The sequence below is a fragment of the Argopecten irradians genome, chromosome 9, assembly GCF_041381155.1.
Source record: "Argopecten irradians isolate NY chromosome 9, Ai_NY, whole genome shotgun sequence".
NCBI lineage: Eukaryota > Metazoa > Mollusca > Bivalvia > Pectinida > Pectinidae > Argopecten > Argopecten irradians.
This window is the reverse complement of record NC_091142.1, coordinates 40,084,882-40,112,875: the sequence shown is the minus strand read 5'-3', so window position 1 is coordinate 40,112,875 and position 27,994 is coordinate 40,084,882. Positions and strand designations below refer to the sequence as shown.

Sequence of the window (27,994 nt, the reverse complement as noted above, 5' to 3'; positions counted from 1 at the left end):
TTTACTTTTAACATACAATGTTAGCGCTCTCAATACAGTGTGAATGTTGCGTAATGGTAGCTCAGCGGGTTAAGATCATCTCATTTGAATTAATTCCACACAAGTATATTTGCGAATTTAATTTAAAAAAATGTAAATACGCATATATATATGAACCTCAATACAGAATACAGTTTTAAGATATATATCTTCGTTGTAAGCTATTCTGAATAGAAAAATTTTAATTGGCAGCGTGATATGAATGGCTATGTTTACTCATTATGAACTTTAAACACAACCCATTTCACTGCACAAACATTGTATCTTTGTTTCATTGAATTATAACCGCCGCCACACGGCGAGCATTATAAAATTGATTTTATTGACCTCTAAGAACAGACGAAAATAAGAATATTAAATACATAACCTCGCGTTCAGATGGTTTTTCATGTGATCGCAGAAGTAAGCAAGATGTGGCCTGGTCGGGTGAGTTAACGCCTTTAAAACATTTTATTATTTTAAAAATGCCCCACCGCGGTCAAATGTTGTTTTCTCTATCAACACCAGGAACAGACGATCTACTATTTTTCTTCATTTATAAAAGTTACTTGCTTTACACAATTACCTACTTTGAAAAGTTTGAGCTTCTGATTTTACTTCAAGATAAAAATATACAAAAAAAAAATGAATTGCATCCCGAAAACATTTAGTGCCACTATGTCCTGTATGGAATGAAATACTGATTGCGTTTGCACCAGCAGCAAAATATATTTTTCATATTATTTTTTGTGTTAATAAGATATATATAGAACCTATATATACACACACGATTAAACACTAATTATTGTTCAAATGCTATTAAAAAAATATATGATATAGTTTTAAATATCCTTTGAAGACATTTTGTCTAAAATTGTGATTCCGCCAGGTTCAAAGAGAACGTGTAAATTTTGTCATGATGTATCTGCATGTTCAGGAACATGTACCGAATCTTATTACATATCTAAATCACGTACTCTTACATATAAAATGACAAGAAATAGGGATATCGATAAAGTATGAATACATCGAGCCAGGTGTATGTTTTATTATCTTATTGGCGTCCTTGATTGAAATGTATACCAACAATTTTTATCCTCATTTCAACGTAGAAATCTGGGGAGAGGGGACATTTCGTTTGTGCTGTACATCAGGAAAGCGGTCAAATTCTAAACTTAAGATATATAATAGATAATTAAATACACTTGACGTATTGCCTTCTCAATATAACCATCCAGGCTTATAGAATCTTTACTGAAAGATGTGGACAAAATGTCGGTTTATTGTGAAGAAGCTGTGAGTGGCGTTAGTGATACTTCCTCGCTTCGAATTAACGATCTTTGGGAAATAAATATTTTCATAATTTTCGGTTAACCTTTTCGTTCTGTAAATAAAGTAAAGTATGTATTATAATTTTTACAGTATTCTTTTTATCCAGCAGCATTTCTTATGTATTTAGCAGTGTTACATTTGCAGTGTAACATTTATTAACACATTCGTATTACAATGTTCAACAAACATGTCCGACTTTCAAACAATGGATCAACCAATAGGATTATAGGAAGTCAATGGAATCAGCGCACGTGAAAAAATACAGCTGTTTTCTGTCAGTGATGATTCGTTACTTTGTCTCCTTTAGGTTATCGTGTGGATTTTCCTGTCCGTGCTCATCTCAACATGTCGGTGTGGATACAGTAAGTATCTATACTTAGTAGGAAAACATATCGTATGTCGAGCTGCACAACATTAAAAAAATCGCTCGTTGGCCAGCAAGATCTTATATTTTTTTTTTTAATATTGAATGTCGAATGTCGTATGTCGAGCCAACTTCACTAAACCATTTATAATTTTGTTCCAGCATATGATCACTAAAACATGAACTTAATTAATAGTTATAAATTAATTCCCTTATTCAACAAATCCAGCTTGTCGTCGACATGTATATGGTGTTTATTTTATATTGGCATGCGTGGGGAAGGGATTAGGATGTTCTGTCGATAGTAAATATGGATTGAAAGTGACTTGAGCGCTATGACCGGATATTGAGGGTTTTGATTTACTCTAGCATTCTTACAGCGAGATGGTAGTCATTTTAGACGCTTGTAAAGTTTGATCAGGCACTCGTCCATTTTGTCGATAAAACAAATAAAGGAACCGTTTATTTACATTTTGATTATCATTTTATTATCACAATTGAAAAAACGTACATTCGATGCTATAATGGTCATAATGATTAACTGCTATGTGAGCAGATAACGCGCTTGTAAACGATTGCTGAGACATCTTAGATTTTATGAAATGGGATAATTTTACAGGACAGTGTTTGATGGTGTCTATCCCGACGTTTTATGACGATACTTCTAATGCCAGCACCACCCTCACAAATCTTAGGGATGTCCGACAAATTTTATCGACAGACCTCGCCAACCAGGACGAAACCCTGGAGGAGTCCTTGGTAGGTTCAACTCCATCTTGGGTTTTGAATATTTTGAAATAAAAATCAAGGCCGAGGTCGATGCATATTGTTAAAAAGAAAAAGAAATGACGAGATAGTAGACCATAGTGAATTTTAAATTAACAACATATTTTATCATTACTGTAGTAATCCACAGATGAGAAAACTTAAGAGAATCACTGCAATCATAATTCGTCTCCATAGTAACGGGCGTAAATATTGTGGATATTTTTTTAACAAATCGAATGCAATCTCAGACCGTCACCATGTTTATACGTTTGTTCCCTTTTAATTAACTAGTAACGATGAATTCAAATACAGATGCAACTCCAATGGCCATTTAGAGTATAATGAGCTTTTACATATATTATTACATTTAGCATGGGATTGTTTTCCAGTTTGAGACCGGGAGTATGATAGATAACGTCATCATTAAGTATGGCCAAACACCGTTAGACGACACCAGTATGATTGCTATAGCGACAGGTAAGGACATTACAGAATACGCCGATTCCTGGATACAATGAACTCTTCTAGGATGGAGATAAAAAAAACGTTGATTTGGTCATGTGACCGCGAAAAATTTAGGGCACATTTTCCGTCATGGCGGTGTCGGGTGACACTTATAGGCAGAGAATACCAATGTCCGAGTAAAGGTCATTGTTGGTAATACTTGCCCGATAATGGAACTAAGACAAACTTATGTTTTGTGTTTCTTATTTGTTATTGATTTTTGGAAAAAAAGTACCCAGATAGATGTAAGTTATGAAATATTTATGAGTGTGACGTCAGATACTGTTGTGACAGTTTAATTTGATGCCGTAACTTATAACATGCCATTTCCTTGTGAAATGTCTAAATTCATTTTTCATGCATATTTGGATTACATTTAATGCAACATGTTTCGAAAATTAAAGTTAAATGTTCTGTCATACTATGTAATTTTCCACTCATGTACAAGCATTACATATGCTGCCATTTTGTTTCAAATGTGTCCTAAATAAAGCCACGTGGGGATGAAAATGAACCGGAACTCCTCGGATGTAAAACATAACATTATAGATGTAAGAATATGGAAATAATCAAACATTTATCTTCGCCGGGAAACCTAATTACGCCCTAACTGCGCACAAGAAAATTAATCATTATTGAAATATTGAATTTCTATAACGTAAGTCGTATTTTAAGAAATTGAATGTAACAATTTTTTTCTTCGAGACGGAAAACACAGCATCGACGAACTGACACTTTTCGAGGGTGGCAGCTAGTTGTTATGAAAAAAGTCCCTTAATTAGTTTCAAAATGGATGCCATTGTGTCACATCCGAGGAGTTCCGATTGGATGAAAGTCACATAACTAAATTGACTGAACGTTGTATTTCGGAAACGGTGTATTTACCCGTGATCAATAAGGCAAAAAAAATGTCTGTTTGTGGTTACCCGACCGACACTAAATTTTTAACCCCAACCCTAATTTTTTCCACTTTTCTATAAGAAAATTAAAAGACCGGATTTCGATGTCAGACTCCAGTTCTGGCCATTACTTTAGAGTGAACGACACTAAAAAAAATAAAATAAAAAAACTACCTACCGACCCTATTATATTTTGCCAATGTAACCCTAAACAGACATACATATTTTTTGCCTAACCATTGTCTTTTCATAAACTAAACAAAGAAGTTACACATTAGATATTTGATATGTAAGTTAAATAATTATTTTAATACTGCTTATGAACTGATCTATATGATAATGGAACGCTTTATATAAGAAACATACATTTACATACACCTGTGTATACAGATTGTATATACGAGTGATCTGCCCTTGCGAGTAGACATTAATTCTTACGTCATGTTTTGTTTGTATGACGTCAATTTTTGAGAAAATGGTATCATTTTCACCCACACAGCTTCGAACGTGACATCACAGCCATTATATTTCGCAAGGGCAAATAACTCTATGTTATGTGTAGGCGAGTTATAGTGAGGACATGTATACTTAAAAAATGACTGATTTTGTAGGCAGAAAAAACGTGTAATTGGAAAATAGAAATAGGTTTACAAATATCATAATTATACATGTATTAATTAAAAATGCTCCACTGCTGACAAAGGGTATTTTTTCACTATCCAGAACAGGAGCAGACGATTTAATATATTTTCTTCAGTTACAAAAGTTACTTACTTTACACCATTACCACCGTTGAAAAATTTGAGCTTCAAATTTTACTTCAAGTTAAAAATATGAAAAGTAATTAATTGCATCCCGAAAAAATTCCGTGACACTGTATCTTATATAGAATGAAGTAATGATTGCGCATGCACTAAAGACGAAAAAAATATTTTGTGTTTGTTTTTTTTGTGTTTATTAGGCATATATATGTATACACGATTAAACACCAATTATTGTTCAAATGATGAATATCATTTATGCTCTGTCGGCGGTGTAGCATCTTTAAAAAAAGTGTTGACCATTATGGATTTTATATGAATGTAAATTGATTAAAATAAACATGATCTTTAACAGAGCTGATCAGAATGGTAGAAGTTATGCTGGATGTCATCAGTTTCCTTACGTGCACAGCAGACAACCCGACTAGCTGTTCCATCGATAGTACCAAGGTAACGAAATTACATTGATCACTATACATGCATAATCCGAACTTTATTTATTGATTTTAATTTTAATGATGGTGTCGTTATTTTGCCGGTTTGTGGTGCTGTCAAAGAAGTATGATTAGGCAAACATGTGCTGTATGCAAATGACAAGCACATCCAGCTCATTGAAGTGAAAAATATAGAAAATATTGATCCTTTTGTTGCTTATGAGTGTGGAAATTGCATATTTGTTTGTGTTTGGACAAAAAAAACCCCAATAATTTCTGATATTAAAATCTGGACAAGTTTGCACGACAGAGTTTATAATCGCAGTGACCCTATTGTGTTTTTATTGACACAAACGGTCGGATCAGTCCGGGAAATGGTTGGATTTGGTTTTTAGGCCGTGAATTGTAACAGCTGATCAAAGTTTTACGGAAAACCGGTTCCTTAGTCATCTTTTCATTCGCAAGATACTAAATGCTTCATATTCTTCTCATAAAATAGTTCACTAAATGTGTAAACTACAGAGAAAATATGTTAATTAATGAAGAAAACAGATCAATACATTAAACTCAGTCTCATAAAATTCCATATGTAAAGGACTCGTCTTCACTTTGATTGTTTTAGTCCTTGGCGTATGTTAACTCCACGGAGGAAAAACTACTGCAGTTCATGACACTTGTAATCAATACTCCGACGTCAAGCAACGAAATCGAGATTCAGCAAGGAAACATTGTCATAGCAACAATCAAGAGTAAAGGGACACAACTGGATGAGATGGTTACTAAATATAGCAGTACACTGGACATCCCTTACGTGAGACCGGACTCTGTCCAGTACAATGACACGGAGCTTTTAGTATACGTGCGTCTTCTGATAAATTGACCCCTGAGATTCAATTCAGATTACTCAACAAAATCACAATTATCTCCACAATTCTTTGCGACTAGAGTCAGAATGTTTTAAGTATATTGTAAAGTTTTATTTGTAATATCTTAAGCCGTGTAGGAGATATTTAATTTCCTCTGTCCTCCAAGGTTGTATATCCCTCTACCCATCCCAAAGCCTCCCCCTCACCACAACACGCACATTCCATAATAAGCGTGGCAGGAGAAAAATGATACATACACATGCTAATGAGCGCCGTAATATGGGGAGAGCACCCTGGGGGCTCTATAGGTTAGGATTACAAGGATCACGCGGAGATTATTGATGATTAGGCTTTGTGAGTATGAATGATAAAACATGTTTGGTATCTTTGTTGCAAAGAATGTATTATACGTGTGAATATACTAGAGCATGTTGCTTGTATTTTTCAATAATATAAAACACTGATTAATTCATTTTAATCACAATTATTAAGTTCGGCTAGTCACTAAAATTCTAATGACTGATGGTGTTCAGTCAAGATATAGAATTGTGAATTTTGATTTGTTATATGCTACTGATATATATATATATAAATATCTTAAGTTCATTTTTGAAAGCTGGTGAAATAAAAAAAAAGTTCTGTAAAAAAGTGTAAAATTAAAAAAAAAATTTAGAAAAGATATTTTCACTGATATAATTGCATTGTTGTTGTAGGTGCTATCCTATCATCAGAATAAGTACACGTATGTAGAAAACCAAAGAATGATCAACACAGGGACAACTCGGACGGTCATACGGGACGAAGATGGCGACTTCATTGACCTCTACGGCGGAGATGACCAACTTGAGGTATTATATGTTTTTAAAATTCGTTGTAAAAGCAAAAGGTCGTTTTAGAATACCATTCACGCTAAATAAACCACTCATAATGCCGATATGTTATATTACACATGTGTAATTAATTAAATTTATGCAACGGCTTTATTAAATTGAAAAACACGAATTCGTATGATCAAAAATATTTGGCTGATACTTGTCACTGAAAATGACAAAATCACAAATTGACAAAAATACGTAATTTTTTATTGAGCAACAATGGTGCTGCAGTAACAGGTAAACATATTATGGTTGATTTCCAAATTACAATGTAATTATGTAATTATGAATAATCATTTCAAAACATCTAATGCAATCAATCATTTCTCACCAATGCTAATTTTATAGATGATTGTGGACACGAAGGACATAATGGACGATCCCAGTTTTTGGGAGAACATAACCAACGTTCAGAGTAACAACGATTTCTTTCTGAACGCCTCATTTCAAAACAACGTGGACGGTGCCCTGATGAACGTCCGAATTAAGAGCATCATGCCGTGTGTTGTGAAGGGGTACGACGCCGGTCTCAATACCAGTATTGACAGCCAGTCACCTGTGCTTGATCTACTATTGACCAAAGGGAAGGAGATCATCGTCTTTAGTAAACCCACCAATCTGAAGATTACCTATAACAGACAAGACCTGTCGCTTACCTTCATACCACCCGACGATAACGGAGAGCCTATGGTCTCCCTCGATATGTATTTCCAATGCGACGGTAATGCCTAATGCTGTTTAAGGAAAGACTACTGTAAAGCAACTACAGGCGATAACAATTCGCTGAAATAAATTCCAGCAAAATATTTTAAATCAGACAAATTAGAACTAAAATATGTCTTTATCGCAAAACAAAATCCTCAGGCGTGAAATACGAAACTAAATCCTCATGCGTGAAAATGCGAAACTATGTCGCCGCGAAAATAAGTTGGTTGACAAGATTTCAGTCACGAACATCATCATGGTATGTGATGTACAAATAACAAAACATAAAAAATACACTGGTATTTGAAATTATACATCTATGGTGGGTCTTTCTTATATGGCGAGTGTCTTTAGCAATGGCTGGCGTCCTGTGTATATTGTGGTGTCCTTTTCAAGAAAACGCTTACACTTCGGGGAATATTTGTTCTTGGTATTTTTTTTATATTTATGCGCGTCTACGTATAATACTTTAATGGTGGTACGTTAATATTTAGCCTGCATTTATCATAGTATTTGATTTTGTTCCAGCCTGCCTTGCGATGTCACAGATGTCATTTCTGATCGTGAGATCTCGATTGACGGAGAGCGACGACATTGACGTGGCAATAAAATTTATCAAAAAGATGATTGATGTTGTGAAGAATACAGAGTTTTCTCTGCACATATTTGACATTTCATTTGAAACACTGATTTCGTTTGAAGATGGTGTAACGGTGGGATCTCAAGTTAACGGCTATACTACAGGAATCAGTGATGCAGCTACGCCCATCCCAACGACGACGGCATCACCAACAACTGTGGATATTAACTCAACAGCCCCGTCTGGTTCCACTAACATTTTCACTTCTACCACAATGAACCCTAACGCAACAGTGCAATTGCCCCCTCTCAGGATCGACACAGCCCTGTATAACCTATCCTCTTATCTGACCAACAATGCCAGCTGGTCAAGACAGCAGTTTGTGATGGTAATAACAGATGGTCAATATGATGGACTTAATGATAGTATGCTTTCCTCCGCGCTGCAGAACCTCCGCGACAGCAACGTGTCCATATTAGCGGCGGGATACGGGCTCAGATCACGTGACAATATCAAGTCATTAGTCTTCACACCCAGTTCGTGGTACACTTACTGGCTGACGAGGGACCCAGTGGAAGTGATTGAAACGAGCGATGTCCAGGATTTCGTTAGTGCTATCTGCTACGGTAAGCAATGCATTTTTCTATATTCAAATGTTTTGATACATTTCATGAATATATATATTATACCTGTAAAATTTATGTTATCTACGAATTTGCGTAAAGTATATTAAATTAATATTTGTATCAGAAACATTCAATGAATACACCAACGCTATATTATATGCACTGCCCTCAAAAGTTAAGTTACAACTCTCCTAATTCTGTATAAAAACATGAACTCAGTGCCATTGAATTATCTTGAAAAATTGTATTTGGACAATAAAATATTCACATTATAACTAAAACGATATTGGAATTATTTTGTTTTTTAATTTTATTTGTCAAAATGTATACGTAACAGAACTTTTGGAGGGCAGTGTATATTATATATGTACCGATTCTCCTAAATTAAAGATAAATGAATTTGTGTCAAATGCAATAAAATCATTATATAACTTTCGATGAGTTTGATGAGTTTAAATGTTTCTATTGTTGTGAGAACATTGTGTGTTTAAAAAATATTATTCAAGAGATAGATGAAAAAAATATACATGACGGTATGAGACTTCCGATTTATCGCCGCATGTAAAGGGTTTCATTAGTACAAATATACTTTATTGACGCGATATATAAAATCTGATTGAACAGGTTTTATAAACGTTTGATTGGTTGTTTCAAATAAGTATGTACTAGTATGTATGTACTAGTATGTTTATTTTCCTTTCATTAATTATTGTTTATATCTACTCTGCTTATCATTTCCGTTTACTAAGGGTAGTAATTAATAAACCTGGGCTGGCAAACATAGTATTTTATCTCTGAATAATTTTTTGACAATTTCCTCTTGTCTACATATATCTCCTTTTCTCAGATTGGTCGAAGCATCAGAAAAGTCAACAAAGAGAACACGAGATTTTGATTTGCTAATTAATTTTATACCTTACAAACAATGTATATATTACAATAGAAAATATTATATGTTTTGATTTATTATGTGAAATAATACATATAATCAATGATTTATAAGTGAAATCCTTGACCTAATGTATATAAAATTTGTACTGTAAACACATGCCCTACTTGACCACTGTTTCCGAGCCCTGTTGTGTTCTCCTTATAATTAATCATAGGCCGAGTCAGAACCGTAGTGACTTCCGCCAGACATGGATTTAATTCCATAGTCAAAATGAGTGATATATCTAACTAACAAGCCATGGCATATTTCATTATTTGTAGGTGAGATGCACACATGGCAGGTTACACCCAGGCTAAATAATAAACTTTATTAATTTGTTATTGATATAAACTTGTTACAGATGAAATGTTCCCAGGAATGGTGCAATAAGTCCTCTATTTCACACTTCTTTTTTATTGCTATATATTTCTCTATTTGAGAATGGAATACAGTAAATAGACTGCTTGTAAATCGTGGTCCCTGTTGTGGGCCCCATTATGCTAGCTTGACCGGTCAGCATGACCCCCTGCGTCCGCCATCTCATTACCTCATGTGTTTGTTATTATGATAAGGCGTCCCGAAGCATGACACCATGGCCACATACTTACTGCTGTGCAGATTGAAGTCATGACTTTAATTATGCACGTTTTCCTTCTGAAAGTATATTTGTAAGAATGCATAAAACGATTAAACCTATTAACGTTCATTACATCGATAGCAAAACAAGTTACATATATATTTTTTCGAATGAAAAATATCATCGTACACAGATATACTTATTTACGAGAGTATATTTGAAACCAATCTTTTTTGAAGGTATTACATGTATGGTAATAACAGAGTATAAACGTTCTTTACATCGATGCCAAACAATTTTTTTATATTTTCTTAAATAAAAAAAATCAATGCACGGATATGCTTATTTACACTGTATAATTTTTTTTATCTCTGAAACCATTGATGAAAGAATGTATTTGCATATCAAATTTCACACATGAATAATCGTTGTAAGTGCTGTCATCTGAAAAAAACCCATGAAATGCTACATGTGTTTTTTCTTTAAAATATTGTACATTTACTTTTATAACAACATTATAATTTTATTCTGTTCAAAAAGATAAAAAAAATTTTACCCATAACTTTAAATAAAACTAACAAGATAAATCGTTTACATCACAATGTCGTTGTTGGAAACATTTTGAAGGAGAGCCGTTTTACCACGGAACTAGTTTTAAAGAGAAGGATGTTAAAACACAGCATCGAATTTGAAACAAAATGAATTGATAGTTAGATTAGAAATGTTAGTTATATTAAAAGTAAATTTGATAGAGTATATATGGGAAAGTAAACAAAATATTAGATTGATTGGTAGGGATCTGTGACGGTGCCCGTGAATGTCAGCAGCAGGAGGAGAGACTAGCGCGGTATCACGTAGTCTCACGGCTTGGGAGATGTTACCCGAGATAGGCTCCTGACTTGCAGTTTATCAAAGTGGTCAGATTTGAAGCCATCATGATACCGCAGCAAAAAGCATAATGCCAAATTATATGTGTATGTTGCACAGCAGCTGTGACGATTACACATGTAGTAGAGTAATGTAGCAGTAGCATCTAGTAATCTTGTATTTGCCATCTATCAATCATTGTCAAGTCCTATGAAATTTATCATGCATGTGCTACAGGTGGGTGATATTTCTTCGGGGTTTCAATAATTGTTATATATCTATTATTATTTAATTAAAGGTCGATGATACTTTTTCGGAGTTTTATGAATTGTTATATTATTATTTGATTAATGATCGATGATTTTTATCCGGGATTTCATTAGTTCTTATATTATTTTGTTATTTTAATAATTTTACCACAACGCAAAACTGTTATATGTTTATTGAAATAAGTTCTTTCATTCTTCTGTCTGTAGGCGACTATGGGGACCTTGCATTCAATGTTTGGCGGTTCGGGCGTGTCTCGGCCCTCATGCTCAACGAAACTACAAATAGATGGCATATATCGGAAAATATCAAGGTGAGTTGATCAGAGTGATGTCGTATCCATTGTAATGTTCTCCCTTTACGTGTAATACATAGCATTTTCTTGATATGGTACATATCAATGTTTACTCAATGAGCAACTTACTTAATTTTCTATTTATCCTCCAAACCTGATTTCATTATTTTGTAATAGCTTACAGTCTTACCTGAGCTTGTTGATATGTTGTGGATAGTTTTCATTCATAAAACAAAACCAGTCGCAACATTGACGAACGCATCGTGTTGCTACCATTGATAGAATACGTTTTTGCAGTGGTATTTAGAGTGCATCATGGTATGTTAAATTCGTTATACATGTATTCACAATATATTAAATGGTTTCATCTCCGTCAAAGTATAAAGTAGTAAAAATAAATATAAATGTTGCTGCGACCAGAGAACATCATAATGCATATACAATTGTATCTTTTTTTGGCATCGGACTACGATAAGTAAATGTGGCCTATTTGGTTTTCAGATGCGTGATATCTCCATGGCCTCCGCCACAGTGACGTTTAAGAGTAACTTTCTGGGAACGTTTGGCTCTAATGTGTTCGTCATCCCGCCGGATGTGATTAGTTTTGATACTCTGTTTGTGGACTTCGCCAGGAAACTAGAGGAAACACCATATGTACTGGCGGTCAATGTCAGCTGTCTTTGTATCGTGGTCATACTGGTTGTGGTTCTTCGGTATTTTGATAACAGGGATTCGTTAAAGGTCAGTAATGGGAGTCAGGAATAAGTTGTTTTATCGTTCAAAATATGCTTAATAATAAAAACAATAATTTAAAAAAAAATGAAAAAAATACAACATTATTTAAAACAAAGTTAAAACGTGAAGTTAAAATTATAATAACTATAATTAACATATTATTTATAATTTATGTGAACGCCACAAATGTGTGTCCTTGATTCAGAAATAAAGTTAGATGGAATTCTACTGTAAACTTATCTTTGCGTATCATTAAACGCGTAGTTTACGGGGCGATTCGAATTCACGAAAATTAATCGTCTTGAAAACGTCTCAACCGTAGGCACAGTAGAGACTGTCCAACATAAATCGTGAAGATAACTCGATGTAAGTGGTTAGACACACAACTAAATTAACTCGTCGCGGAAACTAGTTGGTTACATTATAATAATTTGCATAACACGTTGATATTTCGCAAGTCATCGAGCCTTCAAGAACACGTAAATTATCGAAGGAATTACGAAAGTTGAAATACAATCTGTTAAAATTTTATATGTGCGATTATTTTATGTTTATAGTGGGATTACCTTCCTTTGACAAACAATCCTCGCCGAGCCCGATACTCCTACTACCTGTCCTTTTATACGGGTTTCTGGTCAAGCGGTCACCTCTCGTCCACTCCCTTCATCATCCTCAAGGGCACAGACGGGGTGACGGGGGCCAGAGCGGTCAAGGACGGGAAACGTAAGGTATGCATTTCTCTAATTTATGCTTAGTACATACGTAACGTAAAGCCATTAATAATTGGGAAATGAATTGCAATAGTCATCTTGTAAAAAAGAATAATTTAATAAAATACCATTCATTCTGCCACTGTCAATAATTAATTGCTGTGCTTTCCTCTGACCATCTTATCCCTATGTTTATTTAGATGTTTGAACGCTGGACGCTTGGGAACTTTTTGCTTACGACTGACCGAGACCTAGGACAATTGTTGGAGATTATAGTTTGGCATGATGAAAAAGGAGATTCTCCGAGCTGGTACTTAGAAAAGGTTCTCATCTATGATGAATTCAACGACAAAAAGTGAGTTCTATTTTTTCAAAAACCAATTATATAATGACATTTTCTGATGTTATGTTTGTTCTGTTTTGTTTTTTCTTTTGAGTTCTTCTTGGATCACACTGTTAGCATCCAAAAACGCGAATACTGTTGACATCTACTTGAAATTAAACGCATAAAAATAAATAATGATTTCAAGAAATAAACTAAACTTATCAATCATTACAATTACACTTTTTATCTATATCAAGTGCAGTCCGCCTTTTATTTCCCTAGGTATGCGTTTCTATGTGGCCAATGGCTAGCCCCGGACCGGGAAGATTGTAAAACTAAGAGGACTCTGTACGCTGCCGAGACAGAATTGGATGATGGCGGCGTCTTGTTCGGAAGTAACACCAGATTTAATCTTTTTGACGACTATCTCTGGCTGTCCCTTCTCAGTAGGCCTTCCGCCAGCCGGTTTACAAGAGTACAGAGATGTGTCTGTGTATTTTCTATGTTATTTTTGTCAATGCTTGCAAACGCGATGTGGTACCGGACAGCAGAAGGCGTTCAGACCTACGGAATAACGATAGGGCCATTTAGTCTTACGTATAAAAATATATACGTAGGCTGTATGGCAAGTCTGGTGACATTCGTTCCAGGATTCCTTATCGCGTGGATATTTAGAAATCGCAAGGTCAAGGTTGGGAAATCGTTTAAGGACCAAAGCACAAAAGAGGTGATGAATGAAGGATTTCTGCCTTGGTGGTTCATTATCATAGGCTACGTTATAGCAATAATATGTATGGCCTCTGGTGCTACCTTCACATTCTTCTATAGTATTGAATGGGGTAAAGATACAACGCTGGCATGGCTGGGATCCTTCACCTTCGGTACAATACAGGGCATTCTGTTTCTGGACCCACTCAAGGTTTGTTCTACTATCTACTACCATTCTTAATTCTTAATACCATTCCTCGGTGGGTTAAAAATGGAAAATAGATGAAATTAAACTATTAAATTAAAATATAGACTGATTATCATACAAATTTTACATTGTACCTATTGAGATACATCTATAGAGGAAGACGCAATATCAGAAATTACTAAAGGAATACTATGTCATCTTATATTTGCAGGTTGTCTTTCTTACCTTGATGATAGCGTTTTTCTGTAAGAAATATGCCAAGAAAGACCTGCAATGCATGGCGCCGGTACTAGTGGGGAACGACGCAGAAGAAGACATGGCAGAACACGATGTAAATTTCTCCGTCGACGACGAAGGTAGATTAAAATGGACTTAGTACTCTATAGAAATATACAAGGCTTCCATCTTTTTATTCTAGATAGTTATTTGTTCTTGAGGGTATGGACTATAATGACTTTAGTAGAAAAGGTATATAATTGTTTATGAATGTATGCAAATATGTCATTACACATATAACCGCGGGAGTAACTAAACAGTACCTAGTTAGACTCCATGTTTGGAAATTATATGAAGCGCTTAACGTTGATTCCATTAACACAAATTTTTAAAGTTATCTATTACGATCGAATTAAAAGACATGCGACTAAATATCCAAAGCTGGGGAAAACGGAAACAAAATAAATACATTATATGCTCTGACTATGTCTATACATTTTAATCAAATATTGAATTCTTAACAGAGTGTGATTATCAAGACAAGACAACAGAACACGACAAGAAAGCTAGAGCTCGGCTGTACAAGTTAGCGCAGTTAGACAGGAAGTTATTGTTAACCGCCCGCGCCCTCATGATCCAAGCGGCTTACATTACTATTCTTGCTATCATTTGTGCCCACAACTCGGTCTGGACCTCGTATCTACAGAACAAGGCTCTAGAGACACGACTGACATCAGTTAAAAGGGTACATGTGATGTGGTTTACATTTTTAGAAGTTATTATAAAGTTATTATAATTCCGTGAAACGTTGCGTCCTGAATAAAATGCGGAAATGATATTACAAAATCTTGCCATGCAGAGTTAGTGCGCCTGGTGTTTGAATTGGTTTCATTTTAAGGCTTATTAAGAAGCTATTACAGAATCCTTTCTTTGATATCTTAGCTTTTGGAATTTTGTCAAGCCTAGTAGCTTTCATCGCAAATAATTTTCCATACTCTTGTCATGCAGATTAAGAGCGCTTCTATTGGAAGATGTTACACAATATAAACATGGAAGTTTTATTTCGTGATCGTAGAATGCTTATTATGTCCAATCATAATGATTACATCAGAGGCGATTCCTCAAACAACAGTTCTCGCACCTTGAAACTCGGGTCACGGTCTCGTCTTTTTATAATTTAATTTCAATCTAAAACAATAGCTCAATCTACTGTCCTAAATACTCAAACACCCCGGGTGTTACAAATATTTCAGTTGATGTCCAATTAAAGCAATTATATATCATATTATCAGCTTCCTTGAAACAGGAATGATATTTCCATCAATATCAATGTTGAAAATATTACATTGTCACTGGAAGAAGAATACTATTATCAATATGAATTGAGATATATGAACCTCGACCCATTCCTTAATCCCATAATCGGAATTTCATATGACGAGAATATGGTTGTATTGACATAAATAGCTTTCTCTCTGATAAATACTGCTACGACAAATAATGTACATAAAAACAAACCCATAACCATCATAATTGAATAATTACTATCGGCGTCCGGATTATCGCGGGTCCACTGTTAATTAAAACCAATAATAATTCATTACCACACACATTTATATATATTGTCACAAAGATCAACCTTCTTAATCACTCGGTTAACTATTTCTTGTGACATATTAATCGCTTACTTATTTTTCACATTCTTGCTACCAACATCTTAAGATAAAGCTAAAGCATATTAATTTTGTAATGCCAGAAAAGCAAATTACCTAAAGAATATGCATTTTGAAATAATTTTTATAGAAATTATCAAGTAAACCAATATTCGAAGTACCATCCAGATTTATAGGAAGTACCTTTAGAGTTATATATGTAACTGGACAATAAATTCTGTCATTATGAACCATTTTTCTTGCCATGTACTTTCATTATTGTATTACAGCTAAATACTACAGACGATATATGGGCGTGGCTGCGAGGACAGTTTGTCGACGCGGTACACCCTAAACTGTTTTACAATGGAGATGTTAGACTAAATGAATCCCGCAATTATATGTCCGATGACGTCAGCTACCGGATGGGTTTGATTAGGATTCGGCAACTACGAGTGAAAGGTAGGCTTCCTGCATTCCGTTTATCTTTAATACACATGAGATTGTTGTGTGATATGTAAAATACGGTAAATCAACTTTCTTTCGCATCTACTGATTTTCGCGGTTTTCATTTTTCTTTCTTTCTTTCTTTCTTTTTTTGGAAAAAGAGTTCACTAAGATTAGCGTACACGGATTAAAAAAATGAGTAGAAATTTACATTAAAGATGCTCCACCGCTGACAAATGGTATTTTTTCACTATCAAAAACAGGAGCAGACGATTTAGTATTTTTCTTCAGTCACAAAAGTTACGTACTTTACACCATTACCACCATTGAAAAGTTTGAGCTTCTAATTTTACTTCAAGGTAAAAATATGAAAAATAATTAATTGCATCCCGAAAAAATTCCGTGGCACTATATCCTATATGGAAAGAAGTACTTATTGCGCATGCACCAAAGGCAAAATAAATTATTTTATATTAGTTTTTGTGTTAATTAGACAGGTATATACACGATTACACACCAATTATTGTTCAAATGGTGAATATCATTTATGCTCTGTCGGCGATGGAGCATCTTTAATACAAACGAGAATTATATGTATTCCAGGAAATAAGTTTTAATTAATAAATTAGTTTACTGTGATCGCAAAATTAAGTCGCACGCGTAAACATGTTGGTTTGCAGTATCACTTTAATGGTCACATGGATTTAGATCAAGTTGAACGTTGCTTTTATGCAATTCATTCACGCTGCCATTTTTGTGCCATTTTCACTGATAGTACCGGAAGGCAAAATTACATTTTTGTTATATATATTATCTTTGATTCATTTATCTTTATGTGTGAATCTTAATTAAAAAGGCACTTGTTTTCTAACACCGTGTTCATAAGTTTACCTTATTAGATTCCTTCAGAAATATGTGTAAGAACTAAATATATCCTTAAGGTGCCTATTATTACTTTTCTGTTTGCCACAGAGTCCAAACGCCTACTAATTGGTTCGAAATGCTTAAAGGATTCTCTCCCTTTGGCAACGTAATTTACTTTTTCATACCACACACTTGGCACAAAATATCTTTCTGGGGGGAAATTGTTTTTCCATATAGTGATTAAGATGTGATTTTTTTTGCATTTACAGGAAAGTGTGATGTTCCGTCGCAGCTACAAAGTGTTATACATGCATGTCCACCCGATTATTCCACTGACAACACGGAAACATCGGATTTTTGTGAAGGTAATTAGTTTTTATTCAAATATCACAAAAAATGATAAAATTCATAGAATGGAAAAAGGAGATTTATCTATTCAGAGTGTTCGAAACGTGCAGCAGATCTGGAGTATCCAGGTGTATATTGTATGTATATTTTCTTGCTTGACGTTGGCAAAGTTAGCCAGGGTTTTAATCCTTGTGAAACTCGTGAGATCATATTATTAGTATCTATCTATCTTTTTGTCTTACTCTCTGTCTTTTGTCCGTCCGAACGTCCGGACGTTTGTTTCAATATAACTTAGGAAAGGGTTGATGGAATTGGATTGGTTTTTGTTGAAACTTGATACAAATATAACATAGGCCACAGGCTGGGATTGATCTTGGGGTCAAAATGTCAACTGTAAAGGTCGTCATTACTAAGAATAATTTTATTACGTAAAAGTTGGGTTTGAAGACAATAAGAGTAATTTAAGAAAATATGTGTTTACTTTAAACATTTTACACAAAAAATGTTTTTAAAAGTTCCAGGGCTGGTAGGTCAAGTTCAAGGTCACTGTTGGCTATCTATAGAAAACCATTGTTTATACTCTAGCTCCATTCATTTCTTTCAAAATTAGACAACGTTCTTAATTATCAACATAAACCTGTTTTCGAAATTCAAGTCAATAACATGAAAAAGTTCTTAATGAGACTCTGTGGTTAATTGTTATCAGTGATATATGAATTTATAAAGGAATTAAATAATGTCAACGATTGTATTCAAGATAACAATGATCCTTTCAATATTTCATGGTATTTATTGACTATTAATCTTTGATCTATATCAATCGCTGATACATATATAATTATTAGAAAAATAATTAATATGTATTCATTATTATTGACAAACATCATTCATCTGCATAACATTTCAGCAGGACCTATCTGAAATCCATAAATCGATACTTGTATGTATAAGACAATTGTCTTTGTATTCTCTATAGACCAGACGTTGTTGGGACAAATCAACCAAACAAATACAGTTCTTGTTTGTCCATACCACTAATTGATTCTATGGCGTTACACAACAATGAATTGGAAACAGACGAAACACATTCAAATATTACATATCTTAATAAATCAATCTCCTTTCTTAGTTTAGGGAATATGAGTGATCAAACTTATTCTCAGAATGTTTGCAAAGTATACAGCTTTACTGTATAGTCAATAAGCTTAGAATTGCATTTTAGCGGTTCTAAATTTTTGTGATCTGGCTTTCAAGGCTTATGTGTATCAAAAATTTTCAATATTTAGCGGATCAAATTTTTTGCGATCATAGCAATCTATCACGAAATCGAAAAATAAAAGCTACATGTATATGGTATTGTATTCATTTAATTTTTATGAAGGAAAGTCAACAGGTAAATAACGAGTTATAAACTCCCTTTGATGTCTGACCAACTGACATAACTACATCATAACCATATCATGTTCAAAAGTGAATAAAGTTATTTCCCTTATGATAATTATATCACTTAAATAGGTTGTAATCCTGCAACAATAATTGTCATGTTTCGTCGATTTTTTTATTTCTTCTACATACATTGTTGTCGCATATGTGCGGAACAAAAAAAGGCACAAGCAAATACACATCTTAGTATATAGAAAGTAATATGATCGATTTCTATGATTATTTTTGTTGATACATGTACATCTCATTACTGATGAGTTTAGACCCAAAATATTTATAATGTTATTATCTATGAAACATTGGTTGCATTTTCCCACCTAGGTTGGACCATGTATAATCCTAAGAAGTGTGCTGGCAGCGAATGGGCGTATAAAGATGAGGATTCGATCATGTCTATGTCTATATATGGTGAACACGATATTTACAGTGGAGGTGGCTACGTGAAGATACTGGACCAGAAAGTGAAAGAGGTCAGGAATGATCTGTTCGCCATGCAAGCGTACGACTGGATTGACCGCTTTACACGACTTGTTGTTATAGAGTTCGTTATATTCAATCCAGACTCCAAACTGTTTTCCCTGCCAACGGTTACCATAGAAATGCCCGAAACTGGAGGCTATTATCCAACCGTGAGAATAAAAACCGCCCGATTATATCCATATATAGACTCATTTGACTACCTTGTTCTCGGTCTGCAGCTGGTATTCCTGCTCATCACGTTTTGTCGTTCCTTACATTTGATGTACACCACGTGGCAGATTGGACGTCGCTGTTTGGCTCAGATCAGTCAGTGGGTGTACCTTATTAGCATTGTGACGTCACTGGCAGCCATTGTTTTCTACGTCTTACGCATTGACAGGACTATTTATACCATAGAAAAATTATTCAATTCAAAAGGTAAGTAAATCACAGATAACTGTTACCGCTTTCATTTTGTTTAATGTAGAAAGATTTTTAAAACGAAAATTACAATCTGAAAACCAAAATAAGAAAAACTAAAATGAATATATACATAGATATAATGCAAATGATGGATATAACAGGAAACCAAAGTCGAATGCATAAATTGCACTCGGTGATCTTTACAAGGTCAATGCTATTTTTAACATGTTTTTGCTGGATGTTGGTTTAAAACATTATTGATAATTGTAAGTAATCCATGTATTTTGATAGTGTTGAAACATGTGAAGCATTGATATCTCATATTACTTCATTAATAGATGAATCTCTTTCACAGAGGAGTTTGTGACCTTTGACATAGTTGATGTCATGGATACGGCCTATAAAGTTTGCGTCAGTGCGGAGTTGTTTGTGGCCGTTATGAACCTTCTACGTCCTCTGACATTTAACCACAACATCTACCTGATGAGGACATCTATATCCATCTCATCCAAAGATATCCTGTCCTTTGGTCTCTGTATCATGGTGCCGATGGTCGGGTTCGCCATGCTCTGCTTCGTGTTCGTCGGACCGTATCAGATGGAGTTCCGGAATTTCGTCGCTTCATTTATCACCCTGTTTCGAACGTTATTAGCGATGGTTAAAATAAAAGACACGTTTGGCGAGCACGATATAGGCATCAGCTTTGCCTTTTCGGTTTTTCTGTTTGTAATGACAATACTTATGGTGAATTTCTGCATTAGTATCCTAAACGACGCGTTCACTTATGTTAAAAACAACAAACCAATGCCAGAGGATATAGATGTGTATGACATGGAACTTCACAAACATTTCTGGCGGAAAATAAATGATATCTTAAAAATATTTGAGCAAGAACAAGGACCAGCCAAGACTGGACAAGAAGATGGTGAGTGTCCTTTCCTTTATACTCTCTAGTCGGTTATTTTCGCGGTGTGGCCATTTTAGAGATTTCTGTGGTCGCGAAAATTTGACCCGCGTAATATTACGAAATAGTTGAATCATACATTCCCCGAAAACCAGATGGCAAAAATTTTAAACTGCTAAAATTGATTTTTCTCGATCTTAGATTAAATAATGAAAATAGCCAGCTGTACGGTAAATGCAATCTATTTTCAAGAAGACATACTTTAAATTTATACTGTTTTATTTTTCTTAGGAAATTTACATTACTTGATACTTTTAGATTCATATATATACATTACCAAGTATCATTGCAGAACAAGAAATGACATGATAAAATATTTATAATGAACAGATTTGCTATGGCGTGTGTCACTATTTCTCATAACATTTTGTTTACAGACGGAGTTGAAGTCCTTGGCCTGTCAACGACCTTAGATAATCAGGTAAGTAGATTGGTATGCTACCAACCCTTTTTATGGGTTTTCATATAATTTCACTATTTTAAGTAACTTTGTATGCTACCATACCTTATAATATACTTTCACTATTTGGCGGTAATATATTATAAACACTTGGGCTGCAGAGAGCATGGGACGTATGCATGGGTATATGTAATGGTTTGTTTTCACAAAAAACCCAGGTACTTTCTCTACGAATCTAGACAGCTGTTGACTTGACACAGCTCGGCGAAAACCGCCTACACCTGATGTCTTAGTTTTACTTCTTCTAAATAATATTACAACCATAACCTTTTTAAATGATTTACTGGAGCGTCAATCAAAATTTATTTCCCTCAATACTGTTGACCTTGACCTACATCAGTATGATTATAGTGTGTTTGTTACACATTAATTTGTGAATTAATTTTCTTAACAGATCTTCAAGCTAGTGAGTCATTGGGAACGCGCATACCTCAACGAACTTAATTTTAAAACTAAGTACAATGATGTGAGTATCTCAACTTTCATTCAATGTATCTTAATGGGACTAATTCACGAACCAAGTGATACCCGATAACGTTAGTACGGGACCAGTATCTCCAGTAGTGATGAAACGTAACTCTTGAAGTAAGCGCGTGATATAATCTTTTAACGTCATTCCATCACCAATAGAAACAATAAGTCCGCACAAACGTTATCAGCTATCACGTGGTACATGAATTAGTCTTATTTATATTTCTCCCTTTTAATTAGCCTTCTTTCACATAAAACGGCTTTATTAAATCATAGAAAAAAAGTTGTAAATTTGGAATTTGTATAATAACTTATGTTTTGATTACTTAGAGAGTAATGTGATATTCAAAATTGTTTATATCCGTTTATAACAGATGTTACAAAAACTACCTCCAAAATACCAAAAGAAAACAAATCCATTTGACGATGTCCCCGAGGAACCCTGTATTGAGGATCAAACAGATTTTCATGACTGTGACGAACCGTTTGATTTCTCATTCCATTCTGATGTCGGTCACCAAAAAGCCTACTTCTCAAATGAATATCTGAATTCATAGCAACAAGAAAACATGAAAATGTATGTATTTATTTTAGTAAGATGTGTTTTATTGATGCCAATACGTATGTATGTGTATAAGTTGATGTCTGTATGTGTACATGTATGTTAGTGGATGTCTGTGAGTGTACATGTGTTTAAGTGCATGTGTGTGTGTGTACATGTTTGTATGTATATGTCTGCGTGTGCACGTGTGTGTCAGTGGATGTTTATGTGTGTTCATGCGCGCTCGGATAAGTGATGTAAAAGTGTAAGGGTTTGTTCTTATAAGAATTGTAAGATTAATATTAGTATGAATATGTGATTCATAACATAAAGCCGTCGTACGTGATTGTATAATGCTTATTCTGTCCAAAACATAACAATAACCCAATATGTTATTCGCGCACTCTGGCACTCGCGTCGGATTCTGGCCCTCGGGCCGCACTCTTCCCCAAAGTCTGAAACAATAGCTTCTCTCTAAATACTCTGAAATCTCATATGAAAAAACTTAATTAAATTGTTAGAAATAATACTCTTAAACGAATTAATTACTAATTAAAGCAATTATAACTATATATTATTAACTTTCCCGCTGACTTGCAGAATGTTAATATTTTCATCAATGTATGAGTTACATGACAACAGAGTACTGCGGCCGGTACTGATCAACTTCCTTTGATTCAGGATTATTCGTCGCTCTATCATGACTAGAGTGTGATTTAAATCTCTTCCTCAAGTATTGCTCTTCACGAGCTACGTCATTACCCTTTCTATATTAGCCGGGCTTTCTTTCGTACATTGTCTTGTCGTGCGGCAGTTAAGTGTCCTATTAATTGTCGAGCTTCTATGTCATTTGTTCGTCCAGCGTTTCCATATGCATCTTTTGCCATTTCCAATAATCTCTGTACATATATATCGACATTTTCATAAATAGTTTGTTAAAGTTATCTAAGAAGGGTAATATCATGCTGTTCGTACAATATGTTTCTAAATCTTTATTGTTTATATAAGTTATTGACTCTGTTTGTAGATTGATTCCGTAGTTTCTTGTAGTTCTGGTTGTTGTCTGTGTTGGGTCAGCATCGCTTCTTGTGCGTAGACTTAGAGTGGTAGTTCGGAATGAAGATGGAGGCCAATGTCGACGTTTTATTTTGTTTTACTGCATTTTACATATATATATATTTCTACTATTTATATATTTCTACTATTTACAAAAACAGAATAGTTACAGTCATGATTGCTCTGTGGCCAAAAAAGGGACCACACACAAGTATAATAAAATGATTTTTGAAGGTTGTTTTATGATTTGCTGTATAGTTGATTGTATTGCTGGCCATGGCTAAGGACTCCATCGTCAGGTACATGTAGTATACATTTGTTGGGTCCGTATAGCTTCTTGTGCGTGGAGAGTTGTTGTTGAAAGACGATCGATTCCAATGTTTTTGTCAACATTTTATTCTGTGGTACTGCATATGATACATAAAGTCATCGTTGATATGTGGCTTAAAATGGGACCACACACAAGGTGTGTGCTCCACTATAGCTCCCTCTCTCTGTCCAGTTGTCTCTCTGGTATATCACTGGTCAGCTCTATTTACAATGGTTAGTACATATAGCAACGAGAGCAGGGAGATTACACATCAGTATTTGGCCATGATATCTAATACCTGATATCTACTACCCCAACAGCCCACACAATGTATCCAATCCGTGTTACACAAGGCTTATCATGATATGATTATGATATGACCAACATGTGTGCAGATTACTGACAACTGACTACCGTATGCATGTACATACCCGAGTAGATGTAAGTCTGACACTGGCCGAATAGCATATTTTATGCATTCAAAATAAAACTTATTATACTATAGTTCATACCCCTGTTAATAATTATTTTAGATTAGCTATAATTTGAAATAATGATAATAAGTACAAAATAAAACTTATTATATTCCGTTATGTTTCTGACTTACAAAATAAATTGATACAATGTCATATCAAATGTGGATGTTCGTTGCTATATCTTGTTAGAAAGTATGCCAACACCCCTATACTATTTAACACTGTTATTGACGCTAACTGCTCGTTGTGAAAATTCTGCCGCTAACTGTCTTTTACTTTCCGTTCAGCATGGAGTTTTCATAAAGTCTTGCTTGATTTTATTATCGCTACACCTAGACACCACAAGCATAGATGAGATACTATAATCTTAATTTAAAAGTCTTAAACAAGTCTTTGTTGGATGGATCCATATAACGTGTTCTTACCTGCATCGCTATAAAAAAAGTGTTAACGATACTTAGTCTTGAAGTCAGCATTTACTCAAAGTCTTACGGCTGGAATAGCTGACAAGTTTCATAAAAATGAAATACATAAATAAATGAAAATGTAAGACCTGTTATTAAATTATTTTTTAATATTTAATAGTATTATTAATATTAAATAAATATTGAAATAGAAAAATTAAAAAAAATGAAATAAATAATTAATCAAATAATTAAATAAATAAATAAATATATAAACAAAATAAATAAATAAATATAAATATAAATAAATAAACGATATATGGTAGGCTTTTGGAGTTTGGCAATCTAAATCTTAACATGTTTGCATTTTGTTGTGGGGAGGTTAGTAGGGTTGTCGGAGATTAATTTGGGAGATAACTCTCTTTCTCAGTCCGTAACTCCGGATCCTTTCCTACTTCAACACTGGTGTTTTGTTATAAAATATAACTCTGGGTTCTTTTTAGAAGTTTATGTTTATTACAAGTTCCATAATCGTATAGTGTTTTACTATTGTTCCTTTCACTCTCTGCTTCAGTCAGTAATTCCTTTCTAGTTCTGGCCTGATCTCTATTTAAGATCCACACTCTAGAACTAGTGTACTAAATCTCCAGTCGAATCTTTTTCGTAGATTTTGCTCTGTCTTCGCGCATATTACTGCGCCCTAAAATGTTTGTTGGTTATCCCTTATGACCTTTAACCTTAGTTGGTCGTTAACCAACCATCTGTGAAAACCCTATCGTATGCCTTTCAATGGCATGGTTCTCTTGCTTCATCCTGATGTATGGTATAATAAAATGAATATTAATCTTGCTTTATAAAGTTGTCTTTCTTTGGTTCCATAGTTTCTTGGCTGTTGTGGTGTGTAGATTTGTCGTTGAAATGATGAATAACTTCTACTGTTCTGTCGACATTTTATTATTTTACATTTACTATTTACAAGAACAGTATAGGTACAGATATAGTCGCTTCCGTGGCCCAAAATGGAACCACACACAAGGTGTGCTCCTCTATGTTTCTCCCTCAGTTTATCTGCCTAGCTGTCTCTCTCTCTCTACAAACACTGGTCAGCTCTATGTATAATAGTTAATGTGTACGCATACAATTATATAACAACGAGAGCAGGGAGATTAAACATCAGTATTTGGCCACGATACCCAACAGAGCAGAGAGATTAAACATCAGTATTTGGCCATGATACCCAACACCTGAAACATCTGATATATGGATAGCTACTGTATAACATAAGGAACACACTGTTCAAATTAGTACTGACCAGTTTCACAATTTACATATAAGATGTTCAGGCACCACATATCATTACACAACAATGAGGAACTTATACCTATAAACCAGAATATTTCGAACAGACCTAGCTAGCTATCACACGACACTGACAATTGACAGTATCTATATCTACGTTAAGAGCTGGGACACACACGAGATATGCATCTTCTGCAAGAGCCAGGAGCCTCTCAGCATATACCTAAACACTTTCATGTTCTTTTTGCCGTGTTTTTCTTAACACAACAAAAGCATGCTGAGGGTCGCTTACATCTGAAAAACGGCCTTTTAATTCATTTCTTAAATCTGCCCACGTTCAACCTGGTGTTACAGCTAAGAATTGTTTTACATATTCATTTATTGCCCCCTGTTGGTTTTGTACGCAATAAGTTTAGTTCTATGACGCCCTAATTGCGTTTGTCTATTGCACTAAGTCATTCCTACATTTTTTGTATCCCAATCGTAAGGTGATATAGAAAACAAAACATACCTTAGACATCATTCGGTGACATTAACCCGGTAAGTTGTTGCCCAAAATTATCAAATAAAAGTCCTACAATTTCGGCCATGTTGCATTTTTGTTTATCAACTTTATGCCCATTTTCTTTCTTCGTGCTCAACATCCGAGCTCCTCATCCTGGTCACGGCACCAGAAAAAGACCCCGTGTTATAAAATATAACTCCAGGTCCTTTTAAAGGTAGAAGTTGTATTCGCATTTCATGATCGTATAATGGATCGAATGTTGTTCCTTTCACTCTCTTTCTCAGTCAGTAACTCCGGATCTTCCTAGTTCCGCACTGGTTTCTTTCTAAATCTCATAATCCAGAACTAGTATTAACTGGTACTAAAACTCCAGTCGCTAATTCAGTCTCATTCTCCGGACTCTGGACTGGTACTAAAACTCCAGTCGCTAATTCAGTCTCATTCTCCGGACTCTTGACTGGTACCAAGACTCCAGTCCATATTACAGTCTCATACTCAAAACTTATGTCTCCTATCCCCCGCACCTCTATTTAACTTTCTATCATTCTGAGAAAACCTGAGTAGTCTAGGCTCTGGTCATTAGCTACGGACATGTATTGAACTCCATTAACCAAAATGACCTCTCTCTAAGTGTACTACATCTGTAATGTCTACACCTCCCCTGATAATATATAAACTAGTTATCTCTCCCTCTTGAAATTATTTATGCACTACTTCTATATTACATATTTAAGGCCTTTTTCACTTTCCCATATGTACTATATCAAATGTACTTTTATTATAACTACATCTTAAACTGAATACCTTATACTTTTGTATACTAATTATAAACCCATTTTGTTACAGTTTTACTGGTAGGCTTTCCGAGATGGCAATCTCAATCTTAACATGTTTGCATTTTGTTTTGGAGAGGTTGGTAGGTTTATTGTAGAAGGTTTGGAAGAATACTTGAACGAACTGTTCGAACTCCAAAATAGATCCTCTAATTTGTTAGATCCCATTCCAGCTCCTCAACTCATCCATGGAATAAGTAACAGGAAACTATCAGATTCGGTCCTCACTTGTCCTGCCCCATTAATATATCTTTCCGCTGTTGATTTTTTTTCTCACTTTGTTTCCTGTTCAGATGGTAAGGGCAAGTGTGTTTTTGCAAGCACGGGAAAACGTAGATTAATTGAATAGATAACTTAATTAACAAATAAATGGGAAAAATAGATAAAAAAAACCCGGAAAACTAGTGATTTCATTGTCCGTACAATTATTGTCAAGTAATGTCACAAGTTGTTGTCACAACGAATATA

General features: G+C 34.6%; 1 protein-coding gene across 1 annotated transcript; it reads left to right on the top strand.

Annotated features, from left to right (window-relative positions):
• The first annotated feature begins 1,290 nt into the window (after positions 1–1,290).
• On the top strand, positions 1,291–23,808 carry LOC138330767 (polycystin-1-like protein 2). Its single transcript, XM_069278290.1, has 23 exons — positions 1,291–1,314; positions 1,658–1,712; positions 2,334–2,473; positions 2,872–2,959; positions 5,002–5,096; positions 5,703–5,939; positions 6,660–6,794; positions 7,170–7,542; positions 8,055–8,732; positions 11,584–11,687; positions 12,171–12,410; positions 12,962–13,132; positions 13,315–13,469; positions 13,722–14,358; positions 14,567–14,711; positions 15,096–15,316; positions 16,514–16,685; positions 17,804–17,899; positions 19,647–20,222; positions 20,563–21,132; positions 21,549–21,592; positions 22,026–22,097; positions 22,477–23,808. Exons 1-23 carry the CDS (start codon positions 1,291–1,293, stop codon positions 22,657–22,659), a joined length of 5,211 nt encoding a protein of 1,736 aa, XP_069134391.1. The 3' UTR covers positions 22,660–23,808.
• Positions 23,809–27,994: the final 4,186 nt, after the last annotated feature.

Bases quoted from the DNA above. Each gene is read 5' to 3' on its own strand.
- LOC138330767 (XM_069278290.1), top strand. From the start codon at position 1,291: ATGTCGGTTTATTGTGAAGAAGCT. The intron at 12,411-12,961 runs GTCAGTAATGGG...TTATGTTTATAG, and splicing joins ATAACAGGGATTCGTTAAAG to TGGGATTACCTTCCTTTGAC. The intron at 13,470-13,721 runs GTGAGTTCTATT...TTATTTCCCTAG, and splicing joins GATGAATTCAACGACAAAAA to GTATGCGTTTCTATGTGGCC.